The 20,676-nt window shown below is 56.3% G+C and overlaps 9 protein-coding genes across 9 annotated transcripts; 7 read left to right on the top strand and 2 right to left on the bottom strand.

The window, feature by feature from the left end:
* Positions 1-2,139: 2,139 nt before the first annotated feature.
* Positions 2,140-3,964, top strand: GLRG_07971 (cytochrome P450; the record flags this gene model as incomplete). Its single annotated transcript, XM_008098656.1, has 5 exons — positions 2,140-2,347; positions 2,455-3,314; positions 3,392-3,499; positions 3,559-3,725; positions 3,781-3,964. The coding sequence occupies 5 exons, from the start codon at positions 2,140-2,142 to the stop codon at positions 3,962-3,964; spliced, it is 1,527 nt and encodes a 508-aa protein (XP_008096847.1).
* A 548-nt stretch (positions 3,965-4,512) lies between these two features.
* Positions 4,513-5,349, top strand: GLRG_07970 (exopolygalacturonase; the record flags this gene model as incomplete). The annotated part of the gene is made up of 4 exons (XM_008098655.1): positions 4,513-4,635; positions 4,756-5,040; positions 5,088-5,216; positions 5,284-5,349. The coding sequence occupies 4 exons, from the start codon at positions 4,513-4,515 to the stop codon at positions 5,347-5,349; spliced, it is 603 nt and encodes a 200-aa protein (XP_008096846.1).
* Positions 5,350-5,591: 242 nt separating this feature from the next.
* Positions 5,592-6,860, bottom strand: GLRG_07969 (uncharacterized protein; the record flags this gene model as incomplete). The annotated part of the gene is made up of 1 exon (XM_008098654.1): positions 5,592-6,860. The coding sequence occupies one exon, from the start codon at positions 6,858-6,860 to the stop codon at positions 5,592-5,594; it is 1,269 nt and encodes a 422-aa protein (XP_008096845.1).
* Positions 6,861-7,495: 635 nt separating this feature from the next.
* GLRG_07968 (uncharacterized protein) lies at positions 7,496-7,894 on the bottom strand (the record flags this gene model as incomplete). Its single annotated transcript, XM_008098653.1, has 1 exon — positions 7,496-7,894. One exon carries the CDS (start codon positions 7,892-7,894, stop codon positions 7,496-7,498), a length of 399 nt encoding a protein of 132 aa, XP_008096844.1.
* A 455-nt stretch (positions 7,895-8,349) lies between these two features.
* On the top strand, positions 8,350-8,951 carry GLRG_07967 (uncharacterized protein; the record flags this gene model as incomplete). Its single annotated transcript, XM_008098652.1, has 2 exons — positions 8,350-8,440; positions 8,617-8,951. The coding sequence occupies 2 exons, from the start codon at positions 8,350-8,352 to the stop codon at positions 8,949-8,951; spliced, it is 426 nt and encodes a 141-aa protein (XP_008096843.1).
* Positions 8,952-10,575: 1,624 nt separating this feature from the next.
* On the top strand, positions 10,576-12,453 carry GLRG_07966 (thiamine pyrophosphate enzyme; the record flags this gene model as incomplete). Its single annotated transcript, XM_008098651.1, has 3 exons — positions 10,576-10,740; positions 10,803-12,129; positions 12,194-12,453. 3 exons carry the CDS (start codon positions 10,576-10,578, stop codon positions 12,451-12,453), a joined length of 1,752 nt encoding a protein of 583 aa, XP_008096842.1.
* Positions 12,454-15,608: 3,155 nt separating this feature from the next.
* Positions 15,609-16,640, top strand: GLRG_07965 (cyclin; the record flags this gene model as incomplete). The annotated part of the gene is made up of 1 exon (XM_008098650.1): positions 15,609-16,640. The coding sequence occupies one exon, from the start codon at positions 15,609-15,611 to the stop codon at positions 16,638-16,640; it is 1,032 nt and encodes a 343-aa protein (XP_008096841.1).
* An 843-nt stretch (positions 16,641-17,483) lies between these two features.
* Positions 17,484-18,495, top strand: GLRG_07964 (uncharacterized protein; the record flags this gene model as incomplete). Its single annotated transcript, XM_008098649.1, has 3 exons — positions 17,484-17,807; positions 17,901-18,336; positions 18,389-18,495. The coding sequence occupies 3 exons, from the start codon at positions 17,484-17,486 to the stop codon at positions 18,493-18,495; spliced, it is 867 nt and encodes a 288-aa protein (XP_008096840.1).
* A 963-nt stretch (positions 18,496-19,458) lies between these two features.
* On the top strand, positions 19,459-20,472 carry GLRG_07963 (2OG-Fe(II) oxygenase family Oxidoreductase; the record flags this gene model as incomplete). The annotated part of the gene is made up of 1 exon (XM_008098648.1): positions 19,459-20,472. The coding sequence occupies one exon, from the start codon at positions 19,459-19,461 to the stop codon at positions 20,470-20,472; it is 1,014 nt and encodes a 337-aa protein (XP_008096839.1).
* Between the last annotated feature and the right edge of the window lie 204 nt (positions 20,473-20,676).

The raw sequence follows: 20,676 nt of genomic DNA, 5'->3' as shown, positions 1-20,676 counted from the left end.
TGTGCTTCCCAATCTGTCGAGCTCTCCAAGGTCGATACAGGCGTCGGAAAAGGTTCTCAATATCTTCGGGCTTCTTTCCCTGGCTACATAGTGAAAGGCAAATATCCCGTCGTCTCCAGTGCATTTGATCTTGGTATCGGCTCCGTATTCGAGAAGCATCTGGGCCATACGGACTGGGGGGTCGGTATCACCCTTCCCTGGGTTTAGGCTACATGCGAGCATCAAAGTAGTCTTTCTTCCAGCACTGCTATCACTCCAGCCATCACTCCAGCCAGTTTGTTTATTGATTGGACTTTTGAGATAATGACGTTTACGTTGGCAACACTTTCAAGAAGAAGTCTTGAGGCATATTCGAAGCGTTGAAACCCGCCTGCTGCAATGGCCTGCTGCAATGGTCTCATTCTGTGGAGGTTGTGGGTTTCCATGTGAGCCCCGTGCTTGACAAGAATCTCGGCGAAGCGAACATCCCTTCTAAAGTTTGTGGTATGTGGTATGTAAGGATGCTTGCTTATTTGCAAGATTAACATCCGCGCCGGCTTCCAGCAGTAGCCGCACAGCAAGGAGCTTGCCATCCCTGATAGCCAATTGCAGTGTCCTTGGTTCCTAAGGGCCTATATTATCCCGACCTTGCGAGGATTTTTTTGCTTTGCTCATGGCTCTCCCCGTGTTTCCAACTGGAGGATCGAAATATACACTGCTCCACAGGTATCAGAGATTAAAAGACCTTTCCTTGAAGGCAGCAAGAAGGTCTTCGTAATCGTTTCCGTACTCCATGAGCCACTCCGAAGTACCTTCTAGTTCGTCTATGAGGCCTCTTTCGGCGCTTTTTTGGCCCAAGGTAGCGGCTTGCTTCATCAAAACCAAGTTCTTTCAGAGCTCGAAAGCGTCTCTTCTGCAAGTTTGATAATGTGTTGGTATGGTGATTGAGCAAAAGCTTGACGACATCCGTCTGGACACTTGCCACTGCCCATCTCAGGGCCGTCCAGTCGTGAATGTCGCGTTCAAATCGGTTCGCTCCATTGTGGAGCAAAAGTTTGACTGTTATCGTGTCGCCAATTAGGGTTGCCCAGAAAGGGGGAGTCCATCAAAGCGAATCTTTGGCGTTGATGTTGACCTTGTGAGAAACAAATGAGAGGTAACATTGCCCCTGGCCAGGCGATATTCAACCGACGCCTCTAATAAACCTGCCCACCCGCTTGTTAAGTACTCACTAGATCGGGCTCGCATGCGGGTGGTGCAAAAAGGTCTGCTGGGGGTTGCTCGGCGCTTACATCGTTCTATGAACATGGCATTGTGACCAACAACAACGTCGATAAATATGGGCTTCTTGTGGGGGTGATTTTCTTCCGGGACTGATCGGGACGGCGGACGGACCAGCGATCATGTTAGGGTTGACGAACTCGATGGCGTATGGCGCATTAATAGCAGCGGCCCACGCGGGTTCGTAACTTGGCGGATCCGCAACTCTATCAGCCAGAAATGTCTACGGCAAGGGCCACGATATATGGGTAGCTTCATAAGAGCGTATCATGCACAACGAAGCGAGGAGGTCTGAGCGGAGGCTGAGACTACCAATAACTTATACTGAAGGAAAATACAGACAAGAGAATGTGAAATGTGACTTTGACGGGGTTTCCTGTGAACTTGGGGAGGGGCCGGTAGGGATCTCGTCACATAGCGTCGTCGGGGAACGACCTAACAAGCAATGTCTGGGGGCCGGTGACATAACACTAACCGAAAGCGGAGGGATCGTGGCATGTTTTCTTTTCTGAGCTTCTCCGTTCTCATTTATCTCTGGAAATGGCCATGTCACTTTGACGGCAAGTCGAGCCCCGTCTGGCATCGAGCCCAGCAGCAACGATGTTATTGCATGGAGTTTCGTTTTGCTGCATGCTGCAGATCCCCCCGTGGAACCCTGCTAGTGGTGTCACCCCTGTTAACGATATTGGAGAGTAGGATCCGGAACGGACCTTCAATAATGGGCCCCTTGCTCAGGAGTCGTGGGCAGAGAGTTTCTGCCATTCATCGACCATGTAGTCATTTGCCCATTTCATCCATTAATAAACGCATCTACTTAACTTCGTCATTGGGACATTCGATGAGGCTTAAAGAAAGTGAGACAGATACGTGCTGCTCATCATGGAATGGACCTTGGCCTTGCTGCTGCTCGTAGGAGCTTCGCTGCTCTATACCATCACCGTCGCCGTTTACAGACTCTACTTCAGCCCTTTGGCCAAATTCCCGGGGTCTAAACTTGCGGCATTGACATTATGGAACGAGGTTTACTGGGACATCGTCAAGCGCGGAACCTTCATGTGGCGAATCGAAGAGATGCACCGGGAATATGGTCAGACCTCAATAGCCCAGCGTTCGAAGCCACCGTTGAAGCCACCATCATCACGCCTTGGAGCGAATATCGCATTGCCTTCACTGACGCAAGTTTGTGAACCCTAGGCCCCATCGTCCGGATCAACCCGTACGAACTGCACATCAAAGACCCGGACTTTTACGAAGACCTTTACTCTTCCAGCAGGAAGTCGGACAAGTATCTGTGGTGGGTCAAAACTGCGGGCTCGGATGAAAGCTCTTTTTCGACTGTGTCGCACAACCTGCATCGGCTGCGCCGCGGGGCCCTGAATCCCTTCTTTTCGGTACGCTCCGTGGTCCAGCTGGAGCCGCTGATCAAGGAAAAGGCGGAGAAGCTCTCGGCGCGGTTCGACGGGCTCGCCAAGACGGGGGAAATCGTGCGGTTGGACGCGGCATTCATGGCGTTGACGATGGACATCATATGCGACTACTCTTTCGCCCACGACCGCAAGTACTTGGACGAGCCGGACTTCAAGCTTCTGTGGAAGGAGACGGTCATTGGGGCCTTTGAGGGCGGCGCAGCTAGTCGGCAGTTCCCATGGATGCTCCCGCTTATGAGGCAGCTCCCGCTTTCCTGGGTGTCGGCGATAAAGCCCTCCGTCGGCCATCTCTTTGGGTGGCATGAAGGGGTCAAGCAACAAGTCAAGCCTATCTTGGAGCGCACAGACGATATCTCGATGTCGAGGTCATCGCGAAGAACCATCTTTCATACGCTGCGCGACAGCGACCTGCCTCCGGAAGAAAAGTCGCTCGAGCGGCTTTGCGACGAAGCCGAAATTTTGACGGGCGCGGGTTCCGACACAACGGCGCAGGCGCTCTCGAGAATATTCTTTTATCTGAAGCATGTCCCCGAAGTGCTGCAAAAACTCCAAGCGGAACTGGATGCGGCGATGCCAAGCGCCGTCGACATCCTCCCCTGGACCGAGCTGCAGAATCTCCCGTATCTTGTGCGTTAAGCCCCGGGATCGACGTCCTGCCGCCCCTTGCCAAGCTTGCCTTGTTTTCTAACCGATCATGCCATCAGACTGCCGTTATCCGAGAGGGCTTGAGGCTCTCATATGGGGTCACAACTCGACTGCCCCGGGTCGCTCACCATGATATCGAGTACAAGGGATATAGGATACCTGCTGGGGTAGGCAGTCGACCGACGATGTGCTTTGAGGTTTTGGAAGAATACTGACTCGGGTTTAGACGCCGGTTTCCCAGTCTTGCTACTTCGTTCTTATGGACCCGTCCGTGTTCCCCGAGCCTCAAACGTTCCGACCAGAACGCTGGATCGAGGCGGAGGAGCAGAACAAGCGGCTCGATAGATACCTCGTGTCTTTTGGCAAAGGCAGCCGGCAATGCCTTGGAATCAAGTAAGAAAATGCCAGTTCCGGTTGAATGTTTTGGCATCGTCTGACGCGACATTAGCTTGGCATACGCGGAGCTGTACATCACAATTGCCACCATTGTCCGGCGCTTCGAGTGGGAAATGTTCGAGACCACGACCGACGACGTCGTCTGCAAGCGCGACTTCTTCGTCGCAGTCGCCGATTTGGAGAGCAAAGGCATCCGGGCCAAGATCCTACCCCGAGCGAACGGCAAAGCGGCATGATGCCCCGGGAACCAAGGGACCGGAAGAGCCCAGACCCTTGTGCGTGGACGGGAAGAACATGCGGGGGCGGGACGCATGTATATACTAGGACTAATCTTACTGGACCAGTCGGTCAACAAGGTGAGATGGATGGCCACTCGAGCATGTCATTGTAGACCCCGGTCAGCCTAATCTTGCACCGAGCGGCCAAGCAATCTTACGTGGGCTCTTGAAATCTTCCACGTATTGCGCCGAGCCACTGGCGACGGTAATTCGTTCCGCCGTCGGTGTTGTCTCATCCGACTTGGTGCTCCCGAGCTCTCCGTCTCCGGGGTGCAGTTACTGGAAGACAGACAGTCCACAGATAGTAAAATCGAAACGGTGCTCATCCAGTAGACCGTAATTGGCGTGCCCTATTACGTGTGCGTTCCAGACTTGCCAGCCATGCAGATAACCCCCCCCTGAGCGTCTTAGCTGTGGCTATTGGCCTCTCATCATCCGTTACGGCCTAAAACAACATCTCAACGCGGCCGGTAGTTGAACCGGCCCCCTTCGAGGCCGGAAGGGCCATGCCACACTCGCCTCCACGAGACAAGGGCCGATACTGCTATGTGAAGCCCAGCTGCACTAAGGGCCGCGACGACGCTCCCAAGATTCTCGGGGCGTTTACGGGATGTAACGGTGGCGGCACAGTAGTGTTGGACTAGAAGTACCTCGTCAGCTCCTCGCTGAACCTCACCTTTCTGGAGCACATTGACGCGGTCATTACGGGCGAGGTCCATTTCGCCGCCGATCCTTACTACTGGGCCTAGCACAGCTTCAAGTTTGTTTTCCAGAACCAGTCGGTCTTCTGGAAGCTCGGCAGCAAAGACGTCAACATCTACGGGGATCTCGGCAATGACAGGTCCATCATGGACGGGCCACGGCCAAGTGTACTGGGAGGAGATTCAAACGAAAAAGAGCGTAAGCCGTCCCGGATGGACTCCAGCGCTGGCCGTCTAATGCAGCGACATCAGCTCCTGAGATCAATGTTGCTCTCCTTCGAGGGTGTTGAGACAGCGACCATGTCCCACCTTCGCATGCGCAACCCGCCCAACGTGAGTCACTATGTTCAACAAATCGAGCAAAAGACGTACGAACGCAGTGGTTCAACTTGATCGTCAATAGCGCTGATGTGGTCATCGGCGACGTGGATTTCCGGGCAACTGTGAGCCGACGCACATATAAGAACTTGACCCCTCAGGCCGGCATGCTGGTCCGTAGTGCCCCAGACGTACGCCGTCCACCTTGTGCCAAGACCTTCAAATGCAGATTGCTAACAGCCGTTCTCAAGTCAATAGCGCTGCAGCAACATCCGCGCTGAAAACGTCACCATCACTGTTCCAAGTGGAAAGCCGCCTGTTTAAAAATGAAAGAACGCCGACCAGAGTCTCTTGGACATCAATATGCGCTTCTGGCGCAAGTTGAAAGCGCGATATCACTTGCCGGCCAGGCAGAACTTTTATGTTTGATACGTAAGCTTATGCCCCTTGAAAAGGAGAAAACCTTTTACTACTATACGTGCCTCGGTAGTGAACCAAGGAGAGCCCGGTGGAGTTTGCATATACAGAAAAGAGCTTTCAACTCTCGAAACATGACTTCATAAGGCCTAGGGGCTCCAACGGAAAACGGTCCCCGGCCACAAGTCGTAGTCGTTGTCGCCCTCCTCCTCTTCCTCGTCCTCCGAAGGCACGGGGTGGTTCCACGGCAAGCGAAGGTCCAGATCGCGCTCCATCAAGTCCAGCGTCTCCTCCACACGGCCGTGCACCCCTTCCTCAAAGTCGTCCAGACGCCGCATCATGGCCTCGAACGTCTCGGACAGGACGAGATCGGTGACGTCCACCGACGCGACGTGCCCGTGCCGGCCCGCCCGCACCTCGGCCGCGACGCGGTTCCTCACCGCGTCGAACCAAGCCTTCAACAGGAGGGACTCGTCCGGACGGGCCCCCTCGGCGTAGTAGCTCAGCCGCATCCCGTCCCCGAGGATGACCTCCGCCTCGCAGGCGTTGCAGCGCGTGACGCGGTGGCCGCCCTGCTGGAGGGTCCTGGTCCCCCCGACCGGGATGTCACGCGTGAGCGGCCAGCCGGGCATGGCGACCCCGCAGTCGGAGCACTGGAGAGGCATGCGGCAGATGGGGCAGCTGGGCGGTTCTCCTTCCTCTCGCCTCGTCCGTCTCCATTTCTCCAGGCACTCATCGCCTATCATGTGGCCACAGCAGAGGATCGCGGGAACCTCCCTGCCCACGCCCTCCGGCCTCCGCAGCTGCCAGCGCAAGTGCCCGTCGACGAGGCAATCGTCGCCGCAGATGACGCAGGGAATGTCGACCCTGATGCTCTCGTCTTCCAGCGATCGGAGGTAATCGTTGCGGATCGTGGGCCAGAACCCGTCGGAGCGCACGTGCAAGGCTGGAGATGGGGTGTTGGGAGCAGAATCGCCGCCATCCAGTTCGTCCGCTGGTTCAGAGGGGCTCACTGTCTCGTCAGCGTCATCGTCACTATCAATGTCAGTTGGGGGTGAGTGTCTCTTGGAAATTCTGAGCTTCTTCATCGGCCGCCTAACGGGCAATGAGCCTTCGGCATCTTCACTATCGACGGGAGATGAGGCACGTCCCCCGGAAACCTTGAGCTTCTTCATGGGCCTTGTGACGGATGATGAAGCCTCCGGCTCTTCGGACCCCGAAGCGCCACGCCTACGCTTTCTGCTGGGGTTAGGCATGTCGCTTACTCGTGCGGGAGAGGTGTTGGGGCTGCTATCGGGGACGCTGTTCTCCGATGAGTCGCTATCCGAGGAGCTACTCGTTTCCCGCCAGGCGGCGGTAGATCGGGTACTCATGGGGTGACACCGAACTGCCGAACGTTTGGTGTTGTTAGAAGGCATCTCTGCAGTAGTAGTAAGCTCAGGAAGCGTGGGTAAAGTGGGTGTTGCTCAGAAGCAGGGATGTCTGGATAGAAATCGGATACGGAAAATTTGTCGCTGAAAGTTGATGGTTGGAGTTTACTTGATCGGCTATCAAAACGTACAAGGTAAATGATTTGGTGCGTGGTTGGTAACGTTGGTCGATTGTTGCTGTTTGGAATGCAGAATGTTACGGAACGCAACCATCACGGTTATATAGACTTGCGATGCTGCAAGTCCATAATTCCACAAGTTTGTCAAGACAATGAATTTGTTCTCAGCCATGAAGGAAAATCTCACCGGGTCACTAGCAAAGGACTGGCGGGTCAACTACAAGTAACCAGCTTTCAGGCAAGAATAAGGTGTTTGTTCCTCATTTGCATCAGAGGTCAACATGTTTCAAGAGATAAAATTGCTTTGTTGGGGGAAAACAAAACGTCGTCTGCTACTTTGTTGCCTCGTATCAGTCGTTAACAAGTCTTTCAGGAGATGCGCTCGGCACAAACCGATTGTACCCCGCGAATAGGCAAGTCGTCTCCTCAAGTCTTTATCGCCCGCCGAAACACCAAACATACATACTGCACAAGACCTCATTCCTCGACCTACACAGCCCACTGCTAGTAGAAGAACCTCCATATGGCGAAGGCGCCCAACGCGACCCCGCTCCCCAAATGCAGCAGCCCCATCGGCTCTTTTCCGCCCCTCCGCCTCACGGTCCACCAGTCGGCGACGCCCACGCACGCCGTCACCGCGAACAGCGCCGTCACGGCGTCCTCGTTCCCGCTGCCCTCCTGGTACGTCTCGAGGAGGATGAAGAGCGCGCCCGTCGCCAGGTCCCGGGCCGACTTGGCGTAGCTGAAGGGATCGGGCTCGACGCCGGCCGGGGGCCGGGTGATGCCGAAGGAATCGTACATGGCGAGCGGGCGGGCGAAGCCGAGCAGGCCGATGAAGGTGAGGCCCGTGCCGAGGACGAAGCTCGGGAAGGGGGAGAACGGGGACGCCAAGTTGAGAGACATAGCGGGGGCCTCGGAGGTTGCTTGGGGAGGGAAAGGTATGAGCTAGGGTTGATCTCTCGCACGCGCTTTCTGTTGTGTTTTGAATTCGTGACTCCCGAGGTGACGGCAATGTAATCTTACTCTCTCTCAGGGAGGGGACGTAACAAGAAATATCAGTGACGAACAAGTGCGGTCGGTCGAGTTCAGGAAGGCTGGAGCTCGAGAGATGAAGAGGGAGGAGACGTTTATGTATTTCATGACGCAAAGCGTTCATCTGAACATTGCGACAAAGTCCCATCATGCGGGCTTCGTCGAGGACTCGAGCCCGAAAGCATGTTTCGCTTATCACTCCAATGCGAGCGGGGTCGCATTGAGGCAGCAATGGTATCTGTATCCGCATCAACATAGTAAGCATGAAAGGAAGGGAACTCTTTTTTTTCCCCCTTTCCAGCAAGTTTAAGGAGTAAACACCGAACATGAACGAGGAGTTGCAATGCGATGACCGGATGCCGAGCTATCGGACCCACTCGGGCATCGGCGGTATCCACATCGGGGCCGTCACCGAAGGTGGAGCCCCGCCTCGGAGGGAGTGTGGCGCTTTATTATTCTTTTAACGATTTCTTTTTTATTTCTTATTCTTTTTGTACTCATTTCAAGCACACTGAAAGAGGCATGTGCCAAGCATTCTTCCCCTAGCCAAGGTCCAACATCCTAATTCATCGTCATCACCAACAGACAGACAGCCTTCAGGCCGTCTCTCTACGCCCGCAATGGCTTCCCTTGTTCCCATATCTCCATCGCCGCGGCGGGGCTCAACACCACCGATCATGCATCCCACCACCGGCACGGCTTCGTGAAGTCCGCGGCATTCGCGGTCGACGACGCCGGCGTCATCGCCTGGGCGGCGGGATCGACAAACTACGACGAGCCGGCGGCGGCGGCGCTGTCGATAAGGATCCCCGGCGCGGTTCGCACGTCGGAAGGCTCGCGCCGGTGTCGTCGGGATGACGGGTCCGATGTTGTCTCGTCGCCTTCGGCATTGGGTCGATCCTGGGCTGGATCTGGCCCGATGAACTGAGGTCCAAAAGGTAACGAGCGCATGGCTTGGTGGCTCACCCCATCCGGAGGGGCACTGTAAAGCCAAAGGTAAGTCGGGTTGGGTCTTCCCCCCACCCTCTTCTAGGTTTGATTAGCTCCGACCAGTAGGTTGCACTTAATGTGCACCCGGGTTACAAAAAAGCATGGTGACCAAGGGCTTCCGGCTCCGAATGCGGTGCAGGCTTACCGTCCTTGTCAGGGACATTATAGAGATGATTACGGGATGAAGGCCCTTTTTTTTGCATACTGTAGCAATCATTGCACTGCACATTGGATCCCTGGAACTCGAAAGCTCCAGAGATGTGACAGCAACACCTCCCACCCCGCACGACCTCGGCGCACCGACCTAGCGTCCCCCCTCCCCCCTCCTCTCCTCCAGAAACGCCCGGACACGCTTGGCTGCGGGGAACCGGCATGAGACACGGTTTGCTTCCAAGGCCCATCTATCCAGCTCCAAACTTACGGCTTCTTGCGGCGGCGGTAACACTCGGCCCAAAGAGATGCTGTCCAACGACAGTCCCAATGCCTCGGCCTTTGTAATTTTGTAATTTCCATATCGGGAGAAACAGGGAGTTGGCAGCGAATGAAACCCAGCTCGTTGACAAGAGCCTCGTGCTGGAAACAAGGATCAGTTACTCAACCCTATCTTATACGGGCACCCGTCCGTCATTGATGTGGCCGAGTGCTCTCTCGTCTCACACGGTATGGGGCCATGCACAACCTTGAACTGTATTGCGGAGCTGTATATCCTTATCTGTGGCGGGTTTGGGGAGGTCAACAAAGCTTGGGAGTAATAAATGACACCTTGCTCTAGGGTGAAAGCCTGCAATGAGCCGACTCCAAGCGCCCTATGAAACCACTCCCTTAGCCGATTGCGGGGTTAACCCCAAAGGGCGTGATGCTCCCTATTCTGGGGAACAGTGTGCATGGACCGGCCGTCGGTCTGTGGAATGATCCTACTCCCGGATGTATAAGTGTCTTTGTCGCCCGTCACGGATAACTCAATCCGACTTCAGTCAAACAAAACCTTCCCTTTTAGGTCCGAGGGAGATAAAAAACCAAACCCCCTCGTACTCCTCCATTGGTCGAATCCGAGGCGTCGTTGTGGCATTCCATATCACCCCCAAAGACACTAACACAACCTGCCAAGGCCTGGTTGAGCCTGAGTGTGTTTGTTAACACTGTGAAGTACAGTCAAGGACAATCCCGTCTTGTCATTCGATTGCCGTCCCCCCCCCCCCCCCCTCCCTCCCACACCACTCTCCTCCAGCTGTTGTCAGTCGGTATTGCCGCCCTTCGCCATGCCTCTCAGACAAATGCCGGGGTTGATGGCCGCACGCTGCTTGCGCATTGCCGGGCCTCCAGGTGGTAGAGCAGGGCGTTTGGTCAGGTTGAAGCAGACAATTGCCGTCGGCGCAGCCGTTGCCGGCCCTGGTCGCCAACTTGCCGGCTTCTCATCGGCGACCCCACTCCATCGAAGCGGGGGATCAACATTGCCGGCAACTTTCAATGCTTCTATAAAATCATCGGCTCGGCCCGTCGTTGAAGATGAGTTCAAAGCCACCATCAAGCAAGCTCGTGGCCTTTCGTCAAAGTCCGCCGAGATGTACACCGCGTCGTTCGCCTTCTTTGAGGCACTATGGGATGCTGGCGTCTCGCACTGCTTCGTCAACCTGGGTTCCGACCACCCCAGCATCATCGAAGCTATGGTCAAGGGTCTCAGAGAGAAGAAAGGAAGCTTTCCCCGAATCATCACATGTCCCAATGAGGTAACTGGCATAGCCTTTTCCATCCACATCAACGCCGACTCCGTACTGATAATAGACGCCAGATGGTGGCCATGTCCATGGCCGACGGCTATGCTCGCCTGACCGGGAAGCCGCAGTGTGTCATTGTCCACGTCGATGTGGGAACGCAGGGTCTTGGTGCCGCAGTGCACAACGCTTCATGCGGCCGCGCGCCTATCCTGGTCTTCGCCGGCCTCTCCCCCTTCACACTGGAGGGTGAGCTGCGAGGTAGCCGTACCGAGTACATCCACTGGATTCAGGACGTCCCGGACCAAAAGCAAATTGTCTCCCAGTACTGCCGTTATTCCGGCGAGCTCAAGACGGCGACCAATGTCAAACAAATGGTCAACCGTGCCCTGCAGTTCTCCAAATCCGATCCCCAAGGACCCGTGTACCTTTGCGGCGCAAGAGAGGTCATGGAGGCCGAGATCGAGCCGTACAGCATCCGCCAAGCAGATTGGGATCCGGTCGAGCTCGGTGGCCTTGCCAAGGGCGCCGTGAACAAGATGGCCGAGGCACTGGCTGGCGCCAAGGAGCCCCTCGTCATCACCGGGTTTGGCGGCAGAAACCACAAGTTTCCGGCTGCGCTCGTCGAGCTCGCCAACACGGTCAAGGGCCTGCGCGTCGTCGACACTGGCGGGAGCGATATGTGCTTCCCGGCAGACCATCCCGGCTGGCTGGGTCTTCGGTTTGGCATCGAAGAAGCTATCAAGACGGCCGACGTCATCCTCGTTCTCGACTGCGATGTGCCGTGGATCAACACCCTGTGCCACCCCAAGACGGACGCCAAGATTTTCCACATCGATGTCGATCCATTGAAGCAGCAGATGCCCGTGTTTTACATTGCCGCGGAGTCGAGATACCGCGCGAGCAGCCTCGAATCGATCGAGCAGATCACTGCCCACCTCAAGGGCCAGTTCGCTGCGCAGCTGGAATCGGCAGAGGCCAAGCAGCGCGAAGCCAAGGTGAAGGAGTCACACAAGAAGCTCTTGGCCACGATCGAGGAGAAAGCACAGCCCAAAGCGGATGGTGAGTTTGGAACGGGCCACCTCACGCGGGCGCTGAAGAAGCTCTGCCCCGAGGACACGATCTGGGCGATCGAGGCCGTGACCAACACGGTATTTGTCCACGACAACCTCCAGCCGACGCTGCCTGGGTCATGGATCAACTGCGGCGGCGGCGGGCTCGGCTGGTCGGGCGGCGGCGCTCTTGGCATCAAGTTGGCTACCGACTTCGAGAACGGCGGCAAGGGCAAGTTTGTGGTTCAAATTGTCGGCGACGGAACGTTCCTGTTCTCGGTGCCAGGTAGCGTGTACTGGATCGCGAAGCGTTATAACATTCCCGTACTGACCATTATCTTGAACAACAAAGGTGAGTGATAGGAATGGATGAGTAGCCCCGACCGTGTATCCAGGCCTGACTGACGTTCTGACAGGATGGAATGCGCCCCGGCGGTCACTGCTGCTGGTACACCCCGACGGTGAAGGCTCCAGGGCGACGAATGAAGAAATCAACATCTCGTTCGATCCGGCGCCTGATTACTCGGGTATCGCCAAGGCGGCAGCGGGGGGGGATCTGTTCGCTGCTCGCGTGGACAAGTTGGAAGAACTTGAGGGAATGCTCAAGAAAGCGATCGAGACGGTTCAGGGCGGACAACCGGCGGTGCTGGATATCAAGGTGGCCATGGGTTCGTAAGAATGAGACCAAAGGTAGGGCGGTATACATTGCAGAAGCGAGGCTGGGTCCATGGTAGAAGCGAGGCTGGATCCATGGTAGAAGAGAGGCTGTATCCAATCGGGGGTGATCCATCAAGATGGCTAAAGCGCGGTAAAACGTAGACAAACTAACGGGGACCCGGCCCGGCAGAATCGAGTCACCGGAGATCTGATGTATTGGGATACGAAGGCATGCGTAAAGCCGTACGATGGCGCTTGGGTGATGCTAGCTAGCGGACGAGTTCCGAGCTTTTACCCGGCCCCGAGCACGTCAACACAGGGCCTGACCGTCAGAATGTCGCCGTTTCCAAAGGATGGATGAGTTGTCCTCTATGTGGTGTGCGGTTATGGCAGGCAGGTATTAGGTCGAGGCCTACCTGCCTCTGGTGATGGTGCATCAACTACTTTGGTCATTTGACAAGCAAAGACCCTTAAAACCCCACCTTCTGCCCCCCCCCTTTCGCGCCTGCCTCCGAAATAAAACGGGGTGGTGGGGTTTACGCATCGGCCATGTCGCTGTCTGTGCTCGACGCCAACGCCAACGAGAGAAGATCCCTGTTCAGCACCACCACCACCACATGGATGCAAGGTAAAGAGGTAGTAGGAATGCACCTTGCACTAGTATCTGTACCTAGCGCAGGTAGGGAAGGTGCTTGCCGATTTAGTGTGGGAGTAGAAGGAACGAAGGGCGGGCGGATGTCACCTCTGAGCGGTGGGCATCTCATCTGGTTGCATTACGGATACTGCCCCTTCATCGACCTTGGGATGGCACGATGGTTGGACTGAGGTACGTATCTATGTACGATGTAGGTAGGCACCACCGCCAGCGAGCGAGGTCTAGATAGTCTATCCGTACTGTCTATCCGTACACTACCCACCTAACAACAAACCCAATCCGCTCCCGGAGGTTGCAGCCATCATGGGTAGAACAAAACCATTCATGGTCAGCAGGCACTCTTGCGTGGTCCTTCCCAGCACAGTACCTAGTATGTACGCATAGTGGGGAACGGGAAAGAGCGGCTCGGATTACTATAGGTCTCTCGGATAGTACCTCGCATTAAAAGTGACAATAACAGAGACAAGAGACCTCATCGCATGGAGATGGGCCGACGGCAAGACCAGGTGATCGAGACCGCCAAGGGCAACAAGAGAAAAGAAATTGGTAGGAGCCAGCAGGGAGAACGAGACCGGACCTACCTCACCAGTTCTTCAGCTGAACGGACGCTGCAGGAGGCAGGAGAGACAGACATGGGCGCCTTTTCCTCCACCCTTCTTTCTTTCCTTTCTTCTTGTCTTCCATTTTTCACTCAACTTGTTTGTAGACGAAGAACGGCTTGGATCCTTCCGAGCGCCCTTCCCATGCGCCGTCCATCCATTCCATGCAGCATGCAAACCCCTCCCCCCCCAATCTAGTCCCCACTCAACCGTAGCCTCACCTTCCGTCTACCTATTCCTAAACTAATACTCCGTAGTTTAGAAAGATTTTCAAATCCCCAGAGCCCCGGTATCTCCTCACAAATGCTTCACACATTTAGTAGTAGTGGATGAAATTTCACTAGAGAAAACCAATCACCGGCTGCTCGCTGTTTAGTTTCAACTCTCTCAGACTTCAATCCCGACCCAACCGTGGGGGAGAGACGACACTTTCGCATGTAAACGAATATTACGGAGTACTGCGAGGACGATCCGGGATCGGCAAATTCGACAATATCCAGCTACCCACCTCTTATCTGCCCTGCCAATCTGCCCATTTGTATCCGCCATTCCTGCTAGTCATTTGCCACCTCGCGTCCGTTGTTATCGTCGTCGTCGTCGTCGTCGCCGTCGTTCCTGCATATTCGAAATCATCCATCGAGATCATATTCTCTTTGCGTCGTGGCCTTGCCCCGTTGCCGCTACTACTGCTGCGTATCCGTCTTCTCGTCCGTTCGCTCACACGCTGCGGTTCAGGTAGCTCGTTCTCGATCGAGTTGCCATCATCATCATCATCATCATCATCTTCATCGAAACGGCCTCCTGCTCCGACCCCTGCACGACGCTACCTCGCTCTTCCCTGCTTCTGCCCTTGGAACCGCAACCTCCGCTGCAGTGTGCTGGGCCAGGCGACAGGGAACACCAGGCAAACAAACGCCACCAAAAGTCCCGCCATTGCTTTTTTCTTTTTTTGTTTTCTTTTTTTTCTTCTTCTTTATCGTGCATCCTGCATCTGCGTTCAGCACTTCTAGGCTTCTCCTCCCCTCTTGCCTAGCAGCCAGCAGCCAGCCGCCAGCCGTCAGCCGCCTTCCCCGACTCCAATCCTGCCGAACCATCTGCGCCGTCCCTTCATTACCTACTACTACACCTTGCAGCTCGAAACTTGAGACGATCGCCGATCCCTCTACTGCACCCGGGATGCCGTGTCCTTTGCTATTTCCTCGATTGCTGCATGCTTGCAGCTCCCCGCACTAATAGCTTCGACATCAGCACCCGGATTGTCCTCTGCCCACCAAAGCACCTTTGCCAGGAATTCGACCGACAAAAGCTCGCCAGACTCGAAAAGTTCCAAACCAGAACGAACCACCACAGTTACCAGCAACGGCCTTGCCCTGACCGAGACGACATTTCCTGCCGAATCACCCAAGGTGCTGCTTATTAGAATCCAAGAACCCTCCCTCGGTCGCCAGTCATAAGCCAGAACCAGCTTGGGAGCGCCATTGCCCAACACCTCGTGCTTTGCCCTATTCCCGCCCTTTATCATCCTCACCAGAACGACCGCATTCCCCTTTAATAAAACCATATCTGACTTCCGCTACCCCAACGTTTCGTCCTTCGAGACGGCCGAGTTCGTCTGTTCTCGAACGGCTCGCCCCGCCGCCGAGCGCTATCTGCGGCACGACGAGCCAGGTACCCGGTTCCCGGAAGCCGAACAAGGCCGAGAGATATTGCATCTTTGCAAGAATAGGATTTGGATCATGATAGTTGTCCCAAACAGCTCAAGTGTACACGAATTAAACAGCCTCCTTCAGGGCTCAGATGCTCTCCATCACCCACGTCGAACCCGCCGAGACTCTGTTCTCCCGCTCCAACCCGGCGTCATTGGCGCCCGATACCCAGCCCCGGTGCCTCCCTCGGGAGCGTTGCGAACCAGAGATTGTAATGTCTCCCAAACCCGAAGAGGGTGCCCCTCTACAGCATACAGAGTCGAACACGAGCAATGTGCCCGACCTACCCCCGCCGCCGAATCCTTCGTCCGACCCACGACTCGGCGTTGCCGACTGCGAAAGCCCACCAAATGTCACCGAGAATGACGACGTCTTCAAGTTGTCCCCGCGGTCGGCAATGAAACTGCTGAGTGGCGGCATCGAAGCTCTCGTGCGAATAACCGGCGACATCCCTCCCACACCACCCCCAACGAGCCCGACACTGCCCAACATGCGAGGCATGGCAGCCGAGAAGGCACTCATCCGCTCCAACTCGGAAAAGAACCTGGCGAGGATGCTCCAAGAGGCCGAGGCCGCGATGAGCCATTCCCACCCCTCCCCCCGCCGACCCACGACGGCGTCCCGAACGAGCGGCTCCGGCGGCTCGTCGTCGCAACTCATAGACGGCGTCCATCTGCGACAGACGCCAAGTCCCGCACCCACACCGCCTACGAGGCCGCCCGAGCCGTACATAATCATTGGCGAGAACTCTCAGCCGCTCAATCTTCAACACAGCGCCATCACACGCAAGTTCTACTCCAAAAAGCCCCCGCCTATCGGCATCGAGGAATATCTCGCACGCATACACCGCTTCTGTCCTATGAGCACCGCCGTCTATCTCGCAACGAGCCTATACATCCACCGCTTGGCGGTTGACGAGCAAACGATACCGGTGACGAGGCGGAATGCGCATCGGCTGGTGCTCGCGGGCTTGCGGGTGGCAATGAAGGCGCTCGAAGACCTCAGCTATCCGCACAGCAAGATGGCCAAGGTCGGGGGTGTCAGCGACCTGGAGCTTGCGCGTTTGGAGATCAGTTTCTGCTTTCTCACAAACTTTGAGCTGGTGGTGCGGGAAAACACGTTGAAGAAGCACTGGGAGGTATTGAAGCAAGAGCAACCGTTGAAGCTGGGGCACCCCGGCTTACCGAATCTATCCCCGAATAAGAAGACCGGAGGAATGGAGTCATCTCGAGAAGAGAGCCAGTAGAAGTAAGATGAGGGGCAATGTACACAAGGAAACAGGAGCTGGAGGTCCCTGTGTCTTTGCAACAAGCATATTTGTGATTTTTTGGAGGAAACCGAGAGAGCGCAATATGATGAGATTGCACTCCACAGCGATGTTTGATGCACAATTCATACCGTTGATTCCATGGCACTGCGTTGGGCGGACTTCTGCTTTGGCTTGATTGGACGGTTTCTTCTTCTTTTTTTTTTTTTTTTTGCTATAATTGCATCTCGCAAGTCGACGATACCCGGCGTTAGTGTTGGAGAATCCAAAAAAAACATAATGAGCTTCCAAGTCTACAAACATACATAAACAGTACCTAGATAGCTTGGGTTGCTTGAACTGAGTGGACTCTGCGCCACCAACGGTGTCTATCGATAAGTAGGTAAGCAATATATGGGTATACACATAAGCTGATTATGTCCTATCCTCACATAATATCTAGTTAGCCCGAGAGTACCGTGCACAAGTGGTCTGTGCAGAGTCCAGTCGCCGTTGCCGTTGGCGTTGCTGGGAGGAGCCCTCCTGAGCTGAGCTTGAAGCACCTTCCCCCAATTCCGGCAGAAAACACCACATACGCGCTGCGTGCATTTCCAACTCGTGATTGATTTTACAATAACCCGGCATTGGCGGTCGACACACTCTTTGGGGTCTCTTTTCAGGCGCTCGTTTTTCTTAACCTAGTACACGCGATCAATTGGTCATTCTCTAGTTCCCGCCGTACGCTCTTTATGACATAGGCAGTCAAGCCAGCCAATCCACGCGATTCAAAGCACCGCACACCACCACCCAAGACACCGTATCGCCCCGTCGCAAACCGTCGCAATGGCCGACTTCGCCAACGACGCCGAGGTCTCCAGCGACGCCCCAGCGAACCCTGCTGTCGATGTCGAGATGGAAGGCGCCGAGGCGGCCGAGGCTGTCGAGACTGCCGACAATGTCGATGTCGAGAACCTTCCCTTTGCTGAGGGCGGCGAGAGCGACCCCGTCGAGCCGCGCACCACCTTTGTCGACTACCTCTCCAGCCCTGTCGTAACTCTGCTCGTTGGCCAGGGCGAGACGGAAACAATTGTCACGGCACACCAGGCCCTCCTTACACAGAGCCCCTACTTCAAGGAGGCATGCGCCCAGTTCAGCGACGATGGCAGCGTGAGTAGCCCCCCCCCCCCCCCCCCCGGACACCACCGCCCATCGACCCTGGCGCCGGCTCAACCAAGGCCTCACTAACCCAACCCACGACAGCCGCGTCAGATTGAGCTCGCTGGCGAAGAAATTGACGCTGTCGGCTGCTTCCTCGAGTTTCTCTATACGGGAGAGTACTTCCCCCGCAAGGTTGCTGGCACGCGCACCCTTGAATCGGACCCTGCCGTACCCGAAGTCGACACGGACGGCACTCAGCTGCTGAAACACGCGCGCGTCTACACGCTGGCTGACAAGTTCGGCATGCCGAACCTACGGTCGCTCGCCAGCTCCAAGATCCACTGCGTCAACTCGACGGCCAAGGGCGAGATCGCCTACGCCCGCTACGTCTACGCCTACACCAGCAAGGATGACACCACCATTCGCGCCCCCGTCGCGAGCTTCTGGGCTACCCGGTCGCACACCCTGCGCTCCGAGGCCGAGGAGGAGTTCCGTTCCCTGTGCTTGGAGCACCCCCAGTTCGGATACGACGTGCTCAGTACGCTATCGCGCCATTGCCCGTGTACAGAGACATTGCTGACTGTGAATAGCTCGTGTTCTCGACGAGAAGCTCAAGAGAGAGCGCAACGACAAGCTCCACCCCTCCACCTCGTCCACTGGAAGCGCCCGCAAGCGCGCGCGCCACAGCCAGGTCTAGGGCGTGTAGCAATCACGTCGACCCGTCATCTTGGCGGTGTTCGCTGTACTGGGTCAAGAGTGTTATGGGAATGGGCTACTGGAGTTGTTTTGGCATGTCTCGCCACATCCTTTCATACTTGAAAGAGAATAGAATCAACACGTACATCCGCCAATAAGGGTCCATAGCTGTTGTTTTGATCAAAGTACATACCCGACCATTCGGGAGAAAATCAGACGCAGGGCCAGGACAGCTTGGACAGAGGAGACATTGAATTCGGGAGAGATGAGCATCGTTCGAACGTACGTCGTGCCGGCTGCCCGGCCGTTACACGGGTGAACTCAATACATGATTTGTTCCTTTGTCACTTTGGACGCCGAAGTTGATTTCTGGGCGATTGGAAGAACATTCATGTGACAATATGCCTCGTCTTCCCCTGCAGGCGGCACGGTAAAATTGGGGCGGGGGGCAATGGCATCCTAGACTTTGAGGAGCGTTGACAAGCATGGAAGGGAAGATGGGACATAATAACGGCATCCAACTGGGACCCAATCAAGCGCGATAGCTCTGAGCTAGCTAGCTGGTCAGATCGAGCATCCGCCACCGAGGGTAGCTAATTAGCTCTCCCTCCGCGAAGTCCCACCGCATAAGCGGAGGACGCGGGGGGAGACGGGTGGGTGGTGCGGTTCTGGGGTTGGCGTGCCGTCCAATCAGCCATGGCACGCATGAGATTGTCCGCCCAGCCGGAGGAGGACGCTCCATCGATCTATCTGATGCGTCTTTCGGAGGAAAGGGGCGTCGGGGAACTGGACAGTGAAGAAAACGAGGCACACGTGTGAGTTGGCGGTGGGCCGACGGTGATGATTCTTATAAGCGGCGGTACTTGGGCAACCGCTCCCTCTTCCTGCTTGGTGTCTCTTTTTCTTCGGGTTTTGTGAGTGACGCAATGACTGTTCTTTGAGGCCGCCGACGAACTATCCGATCATGGCTGGCCTTCTCACCAAGTTCCTGGGCCTTTCGGCCTACACTGGGCTCGTCGCCATCACCCTACCCTACATCCAGCGGTGCGATACCCCCTCGCGCCTCCTGGCGTCACTCAATGCCCTCCTCTCGCCCCCGCCAGACGACACCTTCGTCCAGGACGGCCCAGTGGAGCCCTTTGTCTGCGCCGCCCAGAACTACACGACGCAGATCGTCTCGCTCGACCCACTCGTTATTTACATCCGCGACTTCCTCAACGAGGCCGACATCGTTGGCCTTCTGGCGGCGGGCGAGGGCGGGTTCCGCCCGAGCTACGTCTTCAAGGACGGCGTCGCGCAGGGCACGCCGGACCGGACGTCGTGGTCGGCGGGGCTGCCGATCGAGGACGCGGCGGTGCGGTGCGTGACGCGGCGGGCCGAGGAGTTCATGGGCACGGCGCTGGCGCCGGGGCGCGACGAGGTCGGCTCGCCGCAGCTGGTGCGGTACACGGCGGGGCAGCGGTTCAACGTGCACCGCGACTGGTACGACACGTTCCTGCCGGACGCGCGGACGGGGCGGGACCGGCGGTGGAACCGCGTCGCGAGCTTCCTGACCGTGCTGGAGGACGGGTGCGCGGGGGGCGAGACGTGGTTCCCGCGGGTGCGGGCAGCGACGCCGCAGCACCACCTGGCGGAGGGGGCGGAGGGGGCGCGGCACTGGAGGCGGCACAAGGACGGCGGGCTGGCGTTCCGGCCGGTTCGGGGCAATGCGGTATTCTGGGTGAACCTGCACGCGAACGGGACGGGCGACGAGAGGGTGGTGCACGCGGGGCTGCCGGTGGCGTCCGGAGTCAAGATATCGATGAACATCTGGCCGAGGCGGTACCTCGGGCCCGAGGCGTGGGCGGATGGGGAGGAGCCGCCAGCGGAGGAGGAAGATGGCGACGCTGCGGGGGCTAGCGAGGATCGGGCGGGAGGGGATGAAGATGTTGAAGAGGAGGATCTGGTGGTTGACGATGCTGAGGTCGATTCAATTTAGGTCTGATGTGGTGAGTTTGCTGGAGCCGCCTTCTGGTGCGAACGCAGGGTTTGAGCAAAGTTTCTCAGTGTAAGTGATATCTCTTTGATAAGTCGGTTGTCAGTGTTGTCTGTGTTGCCTGTTAGTTGACACAAAAAAAGGTGAACGGGTCAAATCGATAGGCATCTATCTACCAAAGACCACAGAAAAGATAGGAGTTCAAGT

The sequence above is a fragment of the Colletotrichum graminicola genome (assembly GCF_000149035.1).
Source record: "Colletotrichum graminicola M1.001 genomic scaffold supercont1.35, whole genome shotgun sequence".
Lineage (NCBI taxonomy): Eukaryota > Fungi > Ascomycota > Sordariomycetes > Glomerellales > Glomerellaceae > Colletotrichum > Colletotrichum graminicola.
The sequence above is the reverse complement of the archived record's forward strand: the minus strand, read 5'-3'. Positions and strand labels throughout refer to the sequence as shown.